Source organism: Orcinus orca, chromosome 10 (genome assembly GCF_937001465.1).
Source record: "Orcinus orca chromosome 10, mOrcOrc1.1, whole genome shotgun sequence".
In the NCBI taxonomy this organism is placed as follows: domain Eukaryota; kingdom Metazoa; phylum Chordata; class Mammalia; order Artiodactyla; family Delphinidae; genus Orcinus; species Orcinus orca.
The window spans coordinates 85,711,980-85,731,067 of NC_064568.1; the positions used below are offsets into that span (position 1 = coordinate 85,711,980).

Genomic DNA, 19,088 nt, shown 5'->3' on the forward strand with positions numbered 1-19,088 from the left:
AAAAAGAACTTCCCCGGCCGTTAAGAGCCCAGTGAGAGTGAACGTCATGAATTGGTGGTGGTACCAAGCTGAACAGCTGTGTGATCTTCTCCTACAGCTCCCAGCAGCCCAAATGTGTGTGGAGAAAGGGCAGTTGGCTTGCTGCACGGATGCAGGCTCTCCAGGCAGGCGAGCCAGAAAAACAGTGGGGACAGAAGGAGTGGGGGATACTGACAGGGCCCCACTGAAGTGATGGACACCATGGGGCTTGGCGGTCAGGAAAGGAAGGGAAGGCAGGAAGGAGATGGAAACAAGGGGAAAGCTAAGGGATCCATGGCCTGGAGGCCCCCCAGAAGTCCAAGTATGGGTACCGCCAAGGGAGAGAAAGTGAAAGACTAGAGGCTGTGGTCCGAGAGAGATGACTAAATGATGATTTCACCCCAGGAGAAGCCGTTCCAGGAGATGACAAGGTGTAGGGTGTGATCATCAAGGGTAAAGCGGGGTGGAGGGGTCACGGGCTGTGAGGAAGGCTGCTGGCAGGTCGAAATCACCCAGGACCATGACAGGCCCTGGGTGCAAAGTGGTGAAATAAACATAGTAAGTCACACTGAACATCATTTTAATCTTTCTTTAATGATTTAAAGCACTTTGGCTATGTGTATAATGCTTATCCTCATGAATTTCCATCACCTTGTATTGTACTGGAAGAGAATGGTCCCAATTATTTCCACTTTCTGATTGGATGAATATTCCAGATAAAATGTGCCAGAGCCTGCTGACAAGTTGCCTGGCTGGCCTGTTCTACTCCTAGAAAAAACTTCAAATACACACCCAAGCATTTAAATACAAGCATTCCGCTAGCATTGAAAAATACTCCTACTTCTTTATAATTTCTATGACTGAAGCATAAGCAGGTATTACCAATTGATGTCAATTATCAGTGATCCCTTCAAATTCTTGTGTAAATGCATGACATCTACAAATGCAACATGATTTTTCTGTTTTACCTGAACACACATATGATTAACTCTCATTATTCTAAAAGTGCTTAATTTGGGGACAACTGTGGGTTAAAGAAGATGTTCATCATGAAAGTGATATTACAGAATCCCGCAATTCGGAATGGTTCATCGCAGTTCAATACCATCATTCTGGTATCGCAGTGGCATTATTTTCTGGCTACAAGACAGCGAAGCCGGATATTATGTAAAGAAGGAGCAGAGTTGTTGGAAGCAGATGCATTTCCACAGATGAATTAACTAAACCTTGGACACACCAAGCTGGATTTATGTCTGACTTCATCTGAGATCACATTTCTCTGCTAAAATTCTTGCTTTATTTCAGCTGAACTGTAGGGCATGTTGTTTCAATAACACACAGGATGAAGTTGAGCTAGTCCAAAACAGACAGAAAATAAGGCAGGAAGCTGGTAGGATTAAGAATAGGAAGGTGGCTGTCTAGGATTATAGGGAGGAATAAACTAATCCTTATGGCAGGTGCAGAAACCAGAGCCTAATTTTACTCCAAAAACAGCACTGGACAGTCACACTCAGAAGTAGGAGGAAATCATCTGGAGAGGGAAGCGGCCAGTGTAGACATCCACGTGAACAGGGCCCTGCTGTGAGGTGGTTACACCTGGCATTTTCCCTAAACTTCAAACCACCCTTCAAAAGTATCAGTCTGAGCTTCTCCAAGTAGCTCCCCTTCTGTAACAGTTTTCATCTTTCTTTTTTCAGGAAGGAAAAAAACTTAGGTATCAGGAACTAAAGGAGTATCATGAAACAAGTGCATTTGTTTACATAAGAGGTAAAGTCATAAGAACTAAACTTCCAGAAGGCGGCAACTGTTTCTTATGTTTTCTAACACTAGAGAGAGACAATGAGGAAAAGAAAAATCTACCCCACATGAGTTCTGCCTGTAGCTAAATAACAGCAAAGAGCCATCTGTGTATGCGCCACAGGGCACCTGCTCACACACACACACACAAAAAGAGCGCGTGTGTGTCAGACACAGACAGACGAAGGAGTTGCTGTCAGAATAAGTGCCCTAAGAGGTAAACCAAAATCCTAGCGAACAGATACGTACATCCTGCCTCTCACTAACAGGCGGCACTATACAGCTGAACCAACTACATTTCCATTACGTGCATTTAATTTACACAAGACTCAGAAAATAGTTGTATGTGGTAAGAACAGTGAACTCGGTGACAAGCATGCCCGCTCTCTATGCAAATCTCATGCTTAAACTGTTGACGTGGGAAAAAAATCTGCAAATTATTTTAATCCAGGTAAATTAATTGGTTTATAAAAATTCAATTCCAGTGCTCATCCTATACCATATGGCAGCTGTCGCCAGAAGAGGACACGTTTTATTGACGTAAACCACACCACACAGTGCTACCTACTGCTTTAGAGAAATATAGAAACTGCCACAGCCTGTAAAGCACCTTTCTGTTGTTTAACCATAAACTTCTATTTTCCCACTTCTCTTCACTTATAATAACCTCACCTTTTCATACTTAACCGGCTTTCGACTTGAAAAGGGATTTGCAATTCCATTTTTATCATCATAGTAAAGACGCATTGTCCTAACATACCGACACTAATACCCAGCCAACTTTCAAATTGTCACATACGTGAAAGAATAATCCAATATGATGAAAGCCTAGAAGAAAATCATGTTAGAAGGTTACTGTTCTGTCACCTAAAAAGGTATTATGAGCCACATTTAACAACAAAGAATCAAATTAGAGAAATGCAACCAACTTACATAGAAACATATAATAACAATAATAAATCATAAACATCAAATAAATTCCCTACGGATGTCACCCATTTCCTTTCCAACAGTGGAGGCTTTCATTCCAGGGCCTCTGGGTAAGAACAGCAACGGGCTATACAGCTTAAGACTTGTGGAGCACTTGTTAAGCAGTCAGCACGAGTTAATTTAATCCTCACAAAACTGCATGAGTATCATTATTCCCATTTTACAGAGGAGGACACTGAGGCATTGAGAAGTGCATTAACTTGCCAAGAGTCTCGCCCCCTAAAGTAACCAGACAATCTGACACCTTCTAGTTCCACCTGGAGGCTCTCTTCCCCCAGGTTCATAAATCAGTGCTACAAGACTGACTCTCCCTTAAGTGTAGCTGTCATTTCATTCTAAAGTTCAAAAGCCTTCACTAGCTCCCTACTGCCTATCCCAGAGGCTTTTCTTCAGGGCCTCTCCAGGTGTGCCTTACCTTTGTCTCACAGTGATATCTGCAGGCTCCCAATTCTAACTGCTTTAGGCTGGCTGCTGTCCTCCTAAGGCAAGTTAAGTTACAGCTGCACCTGCCCTCGCCTCTGCCTCCAGCCTCCAACCTCTGCCATTTCCCCCACAGAACTCTCCCTGGAGCTCACCCCCAACAAAAGCCCACCTCTCAAAACAAAGAGGAAAACAGACACAAATCGAACATTATTTTCTTGACATCCCAAGTTACATGGAACATTCCCTTCTCTGAAATCTGAGGATATTTCACTCTCTTCATGATATTATCTGTGGAACTTTCCTACACTACCTTTAGACAAGAAACTCTTAGATGGCAGGAAACATTTCACTCATCTATGTTCTCTAGTAAACATTTTCTACATTAGTTCTAACTCGCCCTAACGATTTAATTTAATATTAAAAAAATCTAGCTTGGTTTTGAAGAACAGCCAGGGTTCTTGGTATTAGAAAAGCGAAAGGCCGTAACACAAAACAGCTTCCTGAAGGGAACTGCCATTACAGACATCTCTGTGAAACAGATTAAACAACACTTAGGCTACAAATATTTCCCTAGTTTCCTCCCAATATCACCGCCTTAGAGATGAGGCCTCCAGTGATAGTGACTATCACACAGCAAAGATGAGAACGTTGACAAAACAATGCTAATGGTGATCTGATTTTTAAATTTAAATTTTCTTCTTGAATCTTTACATTTTCTCTATATTTTAAAATAAACTTTCCTTATTTAATGGGGGGGGGGCAGCAGGGAAATGGCACTCTGTGAGGGAAGAGAGGGAGAGAGGGAGAGAGAAACATCCTAACACATACCTGTAGCAGGGAGGTGAAGATTCTAGGTGTAAAAACTTAATTTTAATTAAAGTTCTTCATTTTTTTTTCCTACCAGCATTCTCTTGACTATAGTCAAGGGGATTGGTTATATTTTATAGAGATATATACTATTTTTATATATTTGATTTTGATCATGGATGTTATTTCAAAATTATATTTAAAACCAGAAATTCAGGTCCTGGCAGGTTATCATTTCATTTATAATATATACAGCCAACCTTAGGTTATTCAAGAACGTATTACGTTAACTGAGGCCCTGGCTGTGTTTGTCCTCCTGATTCATCCACTTTCTGATACCCGCTCATCAGACATTTCCCCGATGATCAGGCTCTACCTGGGTAAGGAAGGAGGTGAGGGCTAAGGACCCAAGGGCCCCACGACGGGCTCAGGTAATACATTTGATGGGACAAATGACTCAAGCAAGGCTTGAGAATTCCAAATACAGTATCATATTCTCCAACTTAGTATGAGCAGGTCGTATGACGTTACCGGGGACCTGTTTTCTTTTGCGTGTTCTATATTGTTTACGTAAAGGATCTATTTCCCTTCCTGACAGCGTTGACTACTAGGAACGTAGAAGAAAGGGTATGATTACCTTCTCCTTCCACTCTCTCTAGTCACAATAACCAACACCAATAGAATTATACATTTTCCCGGCCAACTTCATGTAATACAATCTAAGGAACTTCACGAGTAAAGGCAGAACATGCAAGTCACAAAATATTAAGAGTTTATTTGGACAAGCTAACTGTGCATGTTGGGTAAGAAAGCGAAATGAAAGTCAAGTATGTTTATTTAAATTCTCTGCCCAGTCATTTTCTAGATTATAATCTATACCGTCTTCCATGTTGGTATATTCATTTGAACTGCCTCTCCTTTCCCTACCCTTTCCTATAAATTCTCTCCATCCTTTCCAGGTAGATCTCCTCTGCACAGCCAGCCTCCACTCACTCACCGCCCACTTACACCCAATCACTTTCAGCTCAAGAGTCCATGGTTTGAGGGCAGAGCTACCATCTTGTAAGTTCTATACACTCCCAGGGCACCTCTCCCAACAATGTACTAGGCACAGAGGAAGCACAAAATGGATGTGCTCATCCAAAACCTCGGTGACTATCTACTATGTGCCAAGGGCTAGGGACTTAAGATTAAGAAAAAAATTGGCCTTTGCTCAAGCAGCGCCCAGGGTAGAAGGAAGGTCAGGTGTGTCTTGTACCCCTCTTACCTTCCCAAGGATATTGCTGGTTTATTACCAATGTCTCCAGCAACAATCTCTTTCTACTAGATCATTCCCCTTGTTACAGTCATATATTTTAATATCTCCCATTCTGAGTACAAAACAGAAGTTCCCTGAAATTCCTCATACCCGTCATAGCTAAACTTCTCTACTTAGTTTTCTACACATACCACATCCACATTCTCACATCTGAGTTCATCCTACAGCCACAGCAGTCTGCCTCTCCCAATCAGAAAACGTGAACTGCTCTGGTCAAGGTCATCTGTGCCCTTCACGGTGCCAGTCCACTGGAAACCTCTCTGCCCTTGGCTTATTCCATGCCCAGTAGCATTCTGCAATCACCCACTCCTTCCTCCAGAAAATTCTCCCAGGCTCTGCTTTCCCACTGGAATCCACCAAAAAATCTGGTTTCCTACTAGAGTAATAACCCAGCTCCCTTTGTGGTTCTTCCTCTTTTGCTTGACCTCTAAATGTTGGGACATTTTCTCCTCTAGGTCCACATCTCTCTCCAGGTGATCTTATCAACAGTCATGAATTCAAGACCCTCTTTACACTAATGACTCTCACATTTGCTACATCTCCGGACTTGGACCTCTCCTCCAAGCATATCTAACTGCCTATCTGATTTCCCCACCTAGATGCCCCAGATTTCAAATTTTGCATGCGTAAAACAAAATGGTTGGTAATTTTTCCCCCAAAAAAACTTGCCCCACCCTACTCTAGGCCCTCTTCACCTCACTGAAAAGTAGTGTCAGTCACTAAGTTATTAAATCAGAAACCTAAGAGCCATCCTTGGTTCTTCCCTTTCCTCACTGCTGTCACCTACCTACCGAATCCATCATCATGTCTTATATCCAAAATAAATCTTAATAAATCTACTGTCGCTCTCATCTTTATCTCTACTAGCATTACCTTTAGCTATCAGCTTTCAAATTAGCTTTGATAATTTCCAAATTAGCTTTCTACTTCTACTCGTTCCCCTTCGCAACCCACTCTATCTAGAAGCAAAAATAATTTCCATAAAATATACAAGGAACCGTGTCTTTCCTTACTTACAATCTTACACTGACTTCCTAGTGGAATTCTACTAAATTCCAAACTCTTTACCAGGAGTCTCTATATAAACTGACCAGGGCCTATGTTTCCAGCCTGATCTTACACCATTTCTCATTTTTCTTTTTTAGGGGGTTTCTTTCCCGGTGTAAGTAATGCAACTTCCCAGTGTAAGTTCCATGTGGTCAGGGACCATATTCACTGTTGGGCCCCAACACTTAGCACTCTGCCTAGCATATAGTAGAAAGTCAATAAATACTCACTGAATGTATAAATGTATAAACAAACAATTATAACATGATGTGATATGTGGTAGTATAGGCAGTAATCACAACGTTCTATGGAAACATAAACTCTTGACTGATGAGGAAGTCTTCACATACTTGGGCTATGTCTTTTGGAGTGGGAGTCTGTCAGGATTAGAAGCTTATATAAAAGGCATGAGAATATAAAAGAGGCTGATGTGTTCAACAACAGGCTGGACTATGGGGCAAGATGGCAGTGGTTTTCTATGCCAGGCTACACATTTTGGATTTTATCAGGAAGGATAGCCATTAAAGAACTTAGGCAAGGGGCTTCCCTGGTGGCGCAGTGGTTGAGAGTCCGCCTGCCGATGCAGGGGACACGGGTTCGTGCCCCGGTCCGGGAGGATCCCACATGCCACGGAGTGGCTGGGCCCGTGAGCCGTGGCCACTGAGTCTGTGCTCCGCAACGGGAGAGGCCACAACAGTGAGAGGCCCGCGTACCACAAAAAAAAAAACAAAAAACAAAAACTTAGGCAAGGAATAGAGACTATGTGAATTATGGAAAGATAATTCTGGTGACAGTACGGAAGATCAGTTGGAAGGGCAAGAACTAGAGACAGAGAAACTAGCTAGAAAGATGCTGCACTGGGCAAGTGAGAAGAAAGACAAAGGACCAAAGAGCTATTAAGACAGAAGCAAAAGACCTTGGCAACTAATTAGATGGACAAGTAAGGAACAAGAAATCAAAGCAGCTCAGCTTTTCACTCGGGAGACTATGTAAATGAAGAAGCCACTCACTGAGATAGAATATCCAATACGGGGAGGTTTTCGGGGAAACAGTAAAAAGTTCCGTTTGGGACATACGAAGTGTGAGGTGCGTGGGGACATCCTTGTGGAGATGCCTGAGAAGCAGCTGCGGGACAGAAATGAAAATCAGGGTGAGGTGGAGGGTCATGGATTTAGAAACCTCTCTAGAGGTAATGGCCTCTCTAGAAAAGAAGCTGCGTATTTAAGACTTGTGGTTTAATATTTGCTGCCTAAATATTTTAACAAGAAGTTAAATGGAAGAGGAAACGCTTTTCGTACACAACTTCCTCCAGGAAAAATAAAAGGGAAAATCCAAACCAAAAATAAAACCAATAATCTCCCCCCCATGACAAATCCCTAGAGCATTAAACAAAGTTGCCTTTTAAAGAAAACAGAGATTCTCACTATCACTCTGAGGGTCTTACAAGCCCTTGCTGAATAAGGCTGTGCTTAATAATTTTCTTATTCCATCGGTGTTGATTTGGAATGAAAGGAAAGACACTCTGGAAGGAACCCTGTGTCCAAAGTCACATTACTCAAGTGCAGTTTCAGGAAAATGGGTTGTATAATTACTGCTATCTCATGATTACCCCGGACAGTTCTCTGGCGGCTCTAAGGATGATATGGAAAGCATTCCTGAGACTGTTTTGCTCTGGGTACTTCCCCATTGCCATGCCTCACCTCATCCCACCACCCGTCCCGGCCCTCGCGTCCCCTCCACACACACGAGACCAGAGACAGCCGGCCTTTCAGACACCTCAGACCTGGAGATGGAGCCCCGGCTCCCCGCTCCACTCCGCTGGGACGGGGCTGGGACCACTTAGCTCCCTCGGCAACCAGCTACCCGGATCCTCAGAGCAGCACAAGGTGACTTCAGCTGCAGGAAGGAGGAAGCCCTTTCTGAACAGCCAGAAAGCACAGGGCCAGCCCCTCCACTGTGGTGTGTGAAGGGAGGGAAGGGACCAGGGAAGAGCTGTGAGAAGGACCAAGCAGGTCTTCTGAAGCCGAGGAGACTGAAGGGAAGCTCCTATCCCCCAGGAGCCACTTTCCGCTCACCAAAAAGGTTTGAAAGACACGAAGGCCGGGTTTTCCTGCTGCTTTGCCTCCTAATTTACAGGCAGCAGCAGTGTAGGGACACGTTCCATGAAGGACAACAGTCCCCCGAATTCCCCTCCGGCCCCCACCAACCAAGGCACACAGCTACCCATCTCTGTGCTCTATGGGAGGTTTCAGCAGGGATTTCCTGCGATCTGTGTATCATCTCCTTCCATCAGGAAGGTATTCTGAATATGCGCTATTATTTTAGGGAGCTTTCTGACATAAGGATCTCTCTGCCTTTCCACCTCAGCCAATTTAACTCCCCCTTTCCAACAAGCTACACATTCCCTATGATCAAACTCTGTTACCTAAGCACAGAATCCTGGTTTAAAATGCTTGACAAAAAAAAAAAATATGAGGACATGTACAGACAAAATGTACTCATATCCTTAATGTGTATTCCAGAAACGTGAGAGGAAAATGAAAGAGGCTAATTTTGATGTTCAGTTTTGGCTTTTTAAGTTTCCTCTTACTGAACAGAAAAAAATAAGGAAAATGAAGCACTCTCACTCTTCATTAATACTCACTGCCTTCCTTTCAAAGCATGCAGCTCCTGGCATTCTGCTAATAGCTGTGAGTAAAATTCACACTAGGGTAAATCTCAGGTTACATTAAAAAGGCTTCTGTTTTAGTCTTAGGAGTGGAGGTCAGAGGATTGCCAAATCCCTTCATCACTCCAGCTCTTTAAAGAGCAGCCATATAACAGAGGCAGAACACTCTATGACACAAATCACAGCAAGATCCTTTCTGACCCACCTCCTAGAGAAATGGAAATAAACACAAAAATAAACAAATGGGACCTCATGAAACTTAAAAGCTTTTGCACAGCAAAGGAAACCATAAACAAGACCAAAAGATAACCCTCAGAATGGGAGAAAACATTTGCAAATGAAGCAACTGACAAAGGATTAATCTCCAAAATTTACAAGCAGCTCATGCAGCTCAATATCAAAAAAACAAACAACCCAATCCAAAAATGGGCAGAAGACCTAAATAGACATTTCTCCAAAGAAGATATACAGACTGCCAACAAACACATGAAAGAATGCTCAACATCATTAGTCATTAGAGAAATGCAAATCAAAACTACAATGAGATATCATCTCACACCAGTCAGAATGGCCATCATCAAAAAATCTACAAACAATAAATGCTGGAGAGGGTGTGGAGAAAAGCGAACACTCTTGCACTGCTGGTGGGAATGTGAATTGGTACAGCCACTATGGAGAACAGTATGGAGGTTCCTTAAAAAACTACAAATAGAACTACCATACGACTCAGCAATCCCACTACTAGGCATATACCCTGAGAAAACCAGAATTCAAAGAGTCATGTACCAAAATGTTCATTGCAGCTCTATTTACAATAGCCAGGAGATGGAAGCAACCTAAGTGTCCATCATTGGATGAATGGATAAAGAAGATGTGGCACATATATACAATGGAATATTACTCAGCCATAAAAAGAAACGAAATTGAGTTATTTGTAGTGAGGAGGATGGACCTAGAGTCTGTCATACAGAGTGAAGTAAGTCAGAAAGAGAAAGACAAATACCATATGCTAACACATATACATGGAATCTAAGAGAAAAAAAAAAATGTCATGAAGAACCTAGGGGTAGGACGGGAATAAAGACACAGACCTACTTGAGAATGGACTTGAGGATATGGGGAGGGGGAAGGGTAAGCTGTGTCAAAGTGAGAGAGTGGCATGGACATATATACACTGCCAAACGTAAAATAGACAGCTAGTGGGAAGGAGCCGCATAGCACAGGGAGATCAGCTCGGTGCTTTGTGACCACCTAGAGGGGTGGGATAGGGAGAGTGGGAGGGAGGGAGACGCAAGAGGGATATGGGAACATATGTATACGTAAAACTGATTCACTTTGTTAAAAAGCAGAAACTAACACACCATTGTAAAGCAATTATACTCCAATAAAGATGTTAAAAAAAAATTGAATCAAAAAATAAAGAGCAGCCATATAGAAAATCTCAGACATAAAACACAAAGGTTTGAGAGAGGGTTGTAACACGTAATGTTTAAGAGAAGAAGAAAGTATGAGAGAGGAACCAAGTGAAGGGGCAAGAGAAAGGCTGTTTTCAGTTTGAGGGAGAGACCAGGTCTCTGCTCTCCTCACCCTCCCGCAGGAGAACTCACAATGGGGAGAAGCCAGGGAAGATCTTCCGCAGGCTGGTGCCGATGTGCGCCAGCACCTCACTCACGTCCTCAGGTGATGCCATCTTCAGGGAGATGCTGCACTTCTCAGTTTCCACAACCATCTGCAACAACCAGGTTGGACACTGCTTAATAATGAATCCAATTCCTTCGATTTTTTTATTTTAAATAATGTAAACTATATACGGCAGTCCCCCCTTAGCCGTGGGGAAACGTTCTAAGACCCCCAATGGAAGCCTGAAACCTCGGATAGCACCGAACCCTATATATGCTGTTTTTTCCTATACATACATGCCTGTGATAGTTTAATTTATAAATTAGGCATACTAAGAGATTAACAACAATTAACTAATAATAAAATAGAACAATTATAACAATACACTATAATAAAATTTATGTGAATGTGGTCTCTCTCAAAACATCTTACTGTATAAATTTAATGCCTTTTCCATTTTTTGTAATTGAAGTATTGATGTACATATTATATAAGTAACAGGTATACAAGATAGTGATTCACAATTTTTAAAGTTTATACTCCATTTATACTTATTATAAAAATATTGGCTATATTCCTTCCTGTGTTGTACAATATATTCTTGTAGCTTATTTTCTACCTAATAGTTGTACCTCTTAATCCCCCACTCATATATTGCCCCTTCCCCTTCCCTCTCCCCATTGGTAACCACTAGTTTGTTCTCTATATCTGTGAGTCTTTCTTTTTTGTTATATTTGCTAGTTTGTTGTATTTCTGAGATTGCACATATAAGTGATATCACACAGTATTTGTCTTTCTCTGTCTGATTTATTTCACTTAGCATGATGCCCTCCAAGTCCAACCATGCTGCTGCAAAAGGCAAAATTTCATTCTTTTTTATGGCTGAGTAGTATTCGTGTGTGTGTGTGTACACATACCACATCTTCTTTATCCATTCATCTGTTGGTGAATACTTAGGCTGCTTCCATATCTTGGCTATTGTAAACAGTGCTGCTATGAACACTGGGGTACATGTGTCTTTTCAAATTAGTGTTTTTGGGTTTTTAGGATATATACCCAGGACTGAAACTGCTGATCATAAGGTAGTTATATTTTTAGTTTTTTTGAGAAACCTCCATACTGTTTTCTACAGGGGCTGCACCAATTTACATTCCCACCAATCACGTACACGGGTTCTCTCTTTTCTCCACATCCTTGCCAGTATTTGTTATTTGTGTTCTTTTTGATGACAGCCATTCTGTCAGGTATGAGGTGTATCTCATTGTTTTGATTTGCATTTCCCTGATGATTAACGATGTTTTGCATCTTTTCATGTGCCTTTTTGCCATCTGCATTTCCTCTTTGGAAAAATGTCTATTCACGTCTTATGCCCAGTTTTTAATCAGGTTGTTTGTTTTTTTGATGTTGAGTTGTATAAGCTGTTTATATATGTTGGATATTAATACCTTATCGGTCATATCATTTGCAAATATTTTCTCCCATTCAGTAGGTTGTCTTTTCACTCTGTTGATGATTTCCTTTAATACCTTTCTTCATCTTAATTAAGCAGTTATCACACTCTGTGGTCATAACTTCGGCAATTTGAGGTGCAACAGCAAAACTCGCACAAATTTCTTTTTCCTGCTTCACAATTTCACAGATAGAAGATTCGTTCTTGCCATAGATCTTAGCATCCTCAGCATACAAATGTTTTTCTTTCCTTATTAATCAAGAACTTTCACCTTTTCTCTTAAAGGGAGCACTTTATGGCTTCTCTTTGGCACTTCCAAATTGCCCATGTCATGACTCTTGTGCTTTGGGGCCATTATTAAGTAAAATAAGGGTTATTTCAACACAAGCACTGAAGTACCACAACAGTAGATCTGATAACCTAGCTGGCTACTAAATGACTAACGGGTGGGAAACGCTGGATGAAGAGATGATTCAAGTCCTGGGTGGGAAGGGGCAGGACAGCGTAAGATTTCATCATGTTACTCAGAACAGCATGAAATTTAAGATTTTTGAATTGTTTATTTCTGGATTTTTCCATTTTCCAACCATAGTTGACCACAGGTAACTGAAACCACAGAAAGTGAAACTGCGGTTAAGGGGGAACTTCTGTACTCACGCTGATAGATACTAATACAATACCAGCTTCTTAAGAAGCACTTCCTTAAAATAATGCTCTTAACCTTAAGACTGAAAGAACTGTTTGGGTAGAGGGTGGTTAGTTTGTCAGAAACGTCCAGAAACTGAAGCAAGTTTCTAAGGGCCAAACTGCAGATTCAAACAGACCCCCACCCCCACCCCCACCCCCGGTGATGGAAACTGAATAGCCACATTTGCAGGTGAGTTCTCCTTTTACGAAGATTTCATCTTGACTTACAAAGTCTGTCACATCCCTAGCATCCAGTGTAAGTAAGAATACCTCCTTCAGTGAGCACCGGAGGATAACCCAATAGTCACTTTTTTGTAAAATGTGTTTTAAAAACAAGACACATCATGAGATGTTTAAGTAAAATGGTGAAACCTTTTGCCTGATAACAAAAGAAAAATCAAGTGCTTATAAGAGCTTCAACTATTCTAAGAAGACAGGATACTTGGAAAGGATTATACAAAGGGAACAAAGTAATAACGTCCATGCTAGGCAGAGACTCATTCCTATAGTAACTGCTGGAGATGTCCAAAAATGCCGAACTGAGGTCATATAGCTAGTCTTACAAGTAAGTATAAAACAACCTGACAGATAGGGCAGGTCACAAAAGGGAAGACAGGTTGATTATAAACACGTTCCAAATAAAAAGAACTGACTTCAATCACTCTTTTTTAAAAAAAATACTATTTATTATCTTGGATCTCAAAAATATTCATGTGCAATTCAATCCTTTTGATGATCACTGCATCCAAATATCCTTATACATTTACCTCTTGTTGTTACTTAATTTGTACAAAAATATGATGGGGAAACACTACCCTTAATGTGCGATTAGCCAACTGGATTGACAAAGAAGCTTTTAGATTTGCTTTAGGTTGTCCTACGATTAGCTCAATTTTAAAAAAAATAATCTGTCTTTCAGAGTGTTTATGTTAAAAGAACAAGCAATCCAATCTATTTGTCAAAATGATGAGATCAAAGAAAAAGACTTCAGTGATTTGAGTCCTTAAAATGTTATTTCTTCGTAAGTACCCCTAGGGGAATCTGTTAACAGGTATTTAATACATACCACCTTTGTACCAGTTAGTTGGCTCCCTATATAAAAAACATTTTTTAATCCTAATTCTCAACACATTCATTCCTCAAGGAATTAATGGCACTGCCTTTGAAATTCTCTAGACAAAAGATTGCCCCGGTCTTGGAGAAGCTGGTCCAAGAGATATTTACCCCCAAAAAGGCAGCAAGTATTATTGTACTTGGAGGTATTTACTGATACAACACTTCAGTGAGGTGTCTTAAGTAAGACTAAAACTGCTTTATGAAATAAGGCTCAGATATTTTATAGGCACCTATCTGGGCAAATGTATGTTTTAAAAAGCCAGATACTTTGGGATGCAGCCACCTTATCTATGTTCCACACCCCACCCCCTACCTTCCCACCACAGGTAATTATATTTTTCACTATAAGGTACTTCTTCTTTCTTCACATCTAGTGCATCTATTCAGTTCACAGTTTGGGTACGAGTAATTAGTAATTAGCTTATTCTAATTCCACTTAATCTTAACATCTAATCATCCTTAATTGCACAGGATTGAATAGAATGACACGGAAGAAGAAAAGGTGACAGGTGGGAAGAAATGAGGCCTTTAAATTCAACTTCACATAAAAGCATTCATCCAGCCCTGCATAATGTGTCACCACCTTTGCATAATGTGTCACCACCTTTGCATAATGTAAAGAATTACAACAAAGTGACAGAGGTGAGACCAACACAGTAAATCATTTCATCAGGAAAAAGAACTCCCTCTCAAATATCTCTTTCCCTCCTATTTCAGCTGGGGAAAACTAGAATGTTTGAAACAATTTTTGCTTAGACACCTAGCAGAACATAATTCATGACAACCAATACACATTTAAAATAATAGTGATATAAGCCCTAGTATCCTATTTAAGACTCAAGTTTCCAAGCCCACTCTGCCTCTTGTTTTAAGGTAGAACCACCTGACTAACCTTTAAGTTTTGTGTTTTTTTTGGGGGGTGGGGGGCGGCTGCGTTGGGTCTTCGTTGCTGCGCACCGGCTTTCTCTAGTTACGGCAAGCGGGACCTACTCTTTGTTGCGGTGCGTGGGCTTCTGCTTGCGGTGGCTTCTCTTGTTGCAGAGCATGGGCTCTAGGCCCGCGGGCTTCAGTAGCTGCAGCACGCAGTCTCAGTAGTTGCAGCATGTGGGCCCTACAGTGCAGGGGCTTCAGTAGTTGAGGTGCGTGGGCTCAGTAGTTGTGGCTCACGGGCTCTAGAGCGCAGGCTCGGTAGTTGTGGCGCATGGGCTTAGTTGCTCCACGGCATGTGGGATCTTCCCGGACCAGGGATCGAACCACTATCCCCTGCATTGGCAGGTAGATTCTTAACAACTGCGCCACCAGGGAAGTCCAAGAAAAGCACTTTTTACTAAACCCCAGCCAACAGATCTGTAAAGTGTTTCTCTTTCTTCTAACAAAAACAGCCAGGGGTGGTTTACCAAAATCGTTCTATGACGTAGCAAATAATTAACTTACAATTAAAAAAAAAATTTTTAGCAGGTACTTCAGTTGTACAAAAAAAGGTCCAAAAATTCTATAACTATAAAACTATACAACTTTTGGTCTCTATTTATTGACTGTGACAGCAAGAGAACTTGAACACCAGAAAGTGTGATGGCAAGGAGACTTATAAAGTAAGATGAAGGTCTCCCCCATTTTCACAAGAAAGAGGAAAAGAGCAACAGTAAAATCACACTTCACAAACTCAACAACACATTCACTCACTCTCACTCATATACCATGAATTGTGTGTACCCCCTGGCATTTTATTGGAATTTACAAACTGTAATGAAATAATGATAAAAATAGCAATGACAGAGAAGTTAATAAACCCCAGAGAACATCAGAAAAAAAATGTTCTAATCGAGGCTAGACTGCAAGTGCCACAGGCAGACACGATCATCCTTATGATTTCACATCAGAGAAAATCAAAACCAGAGACAGCAAGGGTCCTGAGGTTACACAGGTTATTCACTCTCAACCTCTGGAACACAACAGAATCAAATGCCCACCCCAGACATATCGAAGCCTAACTGTCATGAGAGAGAGAGAGAGAGAGAGAGAGAGAGAGAGAGAGTGTGTGTGTGTGTGTGTGTGTGTGTGAGAGAGAGTGAGAAAGTGTGTGTGTGTGTGGCAGCGGGGTGGGGTAGAGCTGCTGGATGTATCAGTATCTTTTTGATTTTTTATTCAATTTTTAAAGGTTACACTCCATTTATAGTTATTAAAAATATTGGCTATATTTCCCATGTAGTACAATACATCCTTGTAGCCTGTCTTAAACCCAATAGCTGAGGTATGAGTATTTTTAAAAAGCACCATAGGCAATTTTGAAACATCAAATTTTGAATACCACTAAGTGACTCGTATTCCAAGTGTCTGGATTGCTAGCTCCTCTGTGAAGTAGTACCACTGTTTCACTATATAGTAATTTCATTCCCAAGGTCCGTACCATGGGACAAAGTCAAACTGAGGTCATGTTGTAGAGCTATTTTTGTGGTACTTACAACCACAGAACAGCTCCATGGGACTAAAGTGGATTGCTTTACACCCAGTTCCTCTGAATGCTGGACATATTGAACAGACAGGACCACAAGTGTAGTAAGAGCAGTTTCAGCAGCCACATGGGAAAATTAGTCTTGCTATATCAACATCCTTTCTCATAATTAAATACCACAGTCTAATTATATTCTGAATATAACCTTGGCACTGGCATTTCAATAGCGCCCTTCTATTCCCATCCCAACCCCAAAATCATAAACATAAACATTCCTGAATTAAGACCATCAAGAAGGCCCTGGTTATGTCATCATTCATGAGTTATCACTCACTCCTGCATATGTTTGCCCATTTGGGCAAATATATGGTGCTGTAATTTTTCTTCCAAACGCCAGTTCTTGGAGAATGATAAACATAGGATAAAACATTGCTCTAAGATGAACTATGGAAAAGTTCCAAGGATTTGTATGTAATCTCAATCAACATAAAGTGATGATTTTGACAATTTCTTTTACGAATGCTATCAGCAAACTACACACACACACACACTCTCTCTCTCTCTCTCTCTCTCTCACACACACACACACACACATTTTCTTTAGAGTTTTAAAAACAAAAAAAAATAAGTAGAAGGAAGGAAATAAAAAGGTCAGAGTAAGAATCACTGAAATAGAAAACAATCAATGAAATCAATAGAGAAAAACTAATGCAACTGAAAAGCAAGTTCTTTGAGAAGATCAAAAGAATTGATAAACCTCTAGCCAGACTGACATGGAAAAGAAAACAGAGAAGAACCAAATTATCAATATCAGGAATGATATTCTACAGATATTTAAAGGATAACAAGTGGATACTATGAACAACTCTATACCAATAAATATGACAACTGAGATGAAATGTATAAATTTCTTAGGAGACACAAACTACCAAAGCTCACTCAAGAAAAAAAATATGAATGTATCCATATCTATTAAAGAAACTGAATGTGTAGTTAAAAACCTTCCCTAAGAGAGAACTCCAGGCCCAGATGACTTCACTGGAAATTCAACCAAACATTTAAAGAAGAATTAACACCAAGACTACACAGAATTTTCTAAAAACAATTGAAGAAGGGGGACTAATTCCCAAGTCATTCCATGATACCATGATTTATCTAATACAGAAAGCAGATTAAAACATTTTAAAAGAGAGAAAGAGAGAATTACAGCCAATAAGTCTCATTAACATAGTTGCAAAGTTCCTTCACGAAATTTTAAAAAATGAAATCCAACAATATATAAAATGAGCAATACATCAGAACCAAGTGGGGTTAATCTCAGGAATGAAAGGTTGATTTAATATTTGAAAAATCAATAAAATTTACCATATTAACAAAAGAAAAGAAAAGCACACAATCGTATATAACAATAATTCCTAATACAAACTTTCAGCAAACTAGGAATAAAAGAGAACTTCCTCAACCAGATAAACGGCATCTATGAAAACCAACAGCTAAAATCACACTTAATGGAAAAAGAATGATGCTTTCTCTCAAAGATAGAAGTAAATCAAGAGTATCTGTTCTGGGCTTCCTTGGTGGCGCAGTGGTTGAGAGTCTGCCTGCCAATGCAGGGGACACGGGTTCGTGCCCCGGTCCGGGAAGATCCCACATGCCGCGGAGCGGCTGGGCCCGTGAGCCATGGCTGCTGAGCCTACGCGTCCGGAGCCTGTGCTCCACAACGGGAGAGGCCACAACAGTGAGAGGCCCGCGTACCGCAAAAAAAATTTTTAAAAAAAGATGTCAATTCGCCCCAAACTGATTTATAGATTTAATATAATCCCAATGAAAATCTCAGCAGGCCTTTTTGTAAAATTCATATGGAATTGCAAAGAACCTAGAATCACTAAAACAACTTTGAAAAAGAACAAAGTTAGAGGACTCACACTATCTGATTTCAAGTCTTACTATAACAGCCTCAGTAATCAAGACAGTGTGAGAGCAGCATAAGGATAGACAAATAGACCAAAGGGACAGGATTAAAGGGACCAGAGTCCAGAAATAGACCCAACATTTATGTGAACAATTGATCTTCAACAAAAGTGAAAGCCAGTTCACTGGGGAAAGGACAGTCTTTCAAACAAATGGTACTTGAACAAGTAAAAATACTATACATAATGGGGGAAAAAAAACTGATCCACATATTGCTTTATACACAAAAATTACCTCAAAATGGATCATAGACCTAAATGTATAACTCAGAGCTATAAAACTCCTAGAAGACATAGAACATCTATGATTAGGTTAATCAAGGATTTATTCAATAATGATACCAGCATGATCCATAAAAGAAAATACCGATAAACTGAACTTCATCAAAATTTAAAATTCCACTCTTTGAAAAGCACTGTAAAGAAAATGAAAAAAGAAGCCACAGACTGAGAGAAAATATGTACAAATCACATATATGATAAAGGGTTTGTATTCAGAATATATAAAGAACTCTTAATAAGAAAACTCAATTTTTTAAATGGCAAAAAATTTGAACTGGCACTTGAACCAAAAAGATATATGACAGCAGATAAGCAGATAAAAAGATGCTCCACACATCTTTAGTCATTAGGGAAATGCAAATTAAAACTACAAATGAGAAAGCACTACAGATTTATTAAAACGGCTAAAAATTAAAACGCTGACCATACCAGTGTTGGGAGGA

At 40.4% G+C, this 19,088-nt stretch overlaps 1 protein-coding gene across 11 annotated transcripts in view; it reads right to left on the reverse strand.

Moving 5' to 3' along the window:
- CARMIL1 (capping protein regulator and myosin 1 linker 1) overlaps positions 1–19,088 on the reverse strand; it is a 318,638-nt gene that overhangs the window by 169,531 nt on the left and 130,019 nt on the right. For all 11 annotated transcript variants that reach the window (XM_049715468.1, XM_049715467.1, XM_049715466.1 and 8 more), the window contains one exon: positions 10,676–10,797. In XM_049715468.1, coding sequence (XP_049571425.1) covers positions 10,676–10,797 — 122 coding nt within the window. The remainder of the gene's footprint in view (positions 1–10,675; positions 10,798–19,088) is intronic.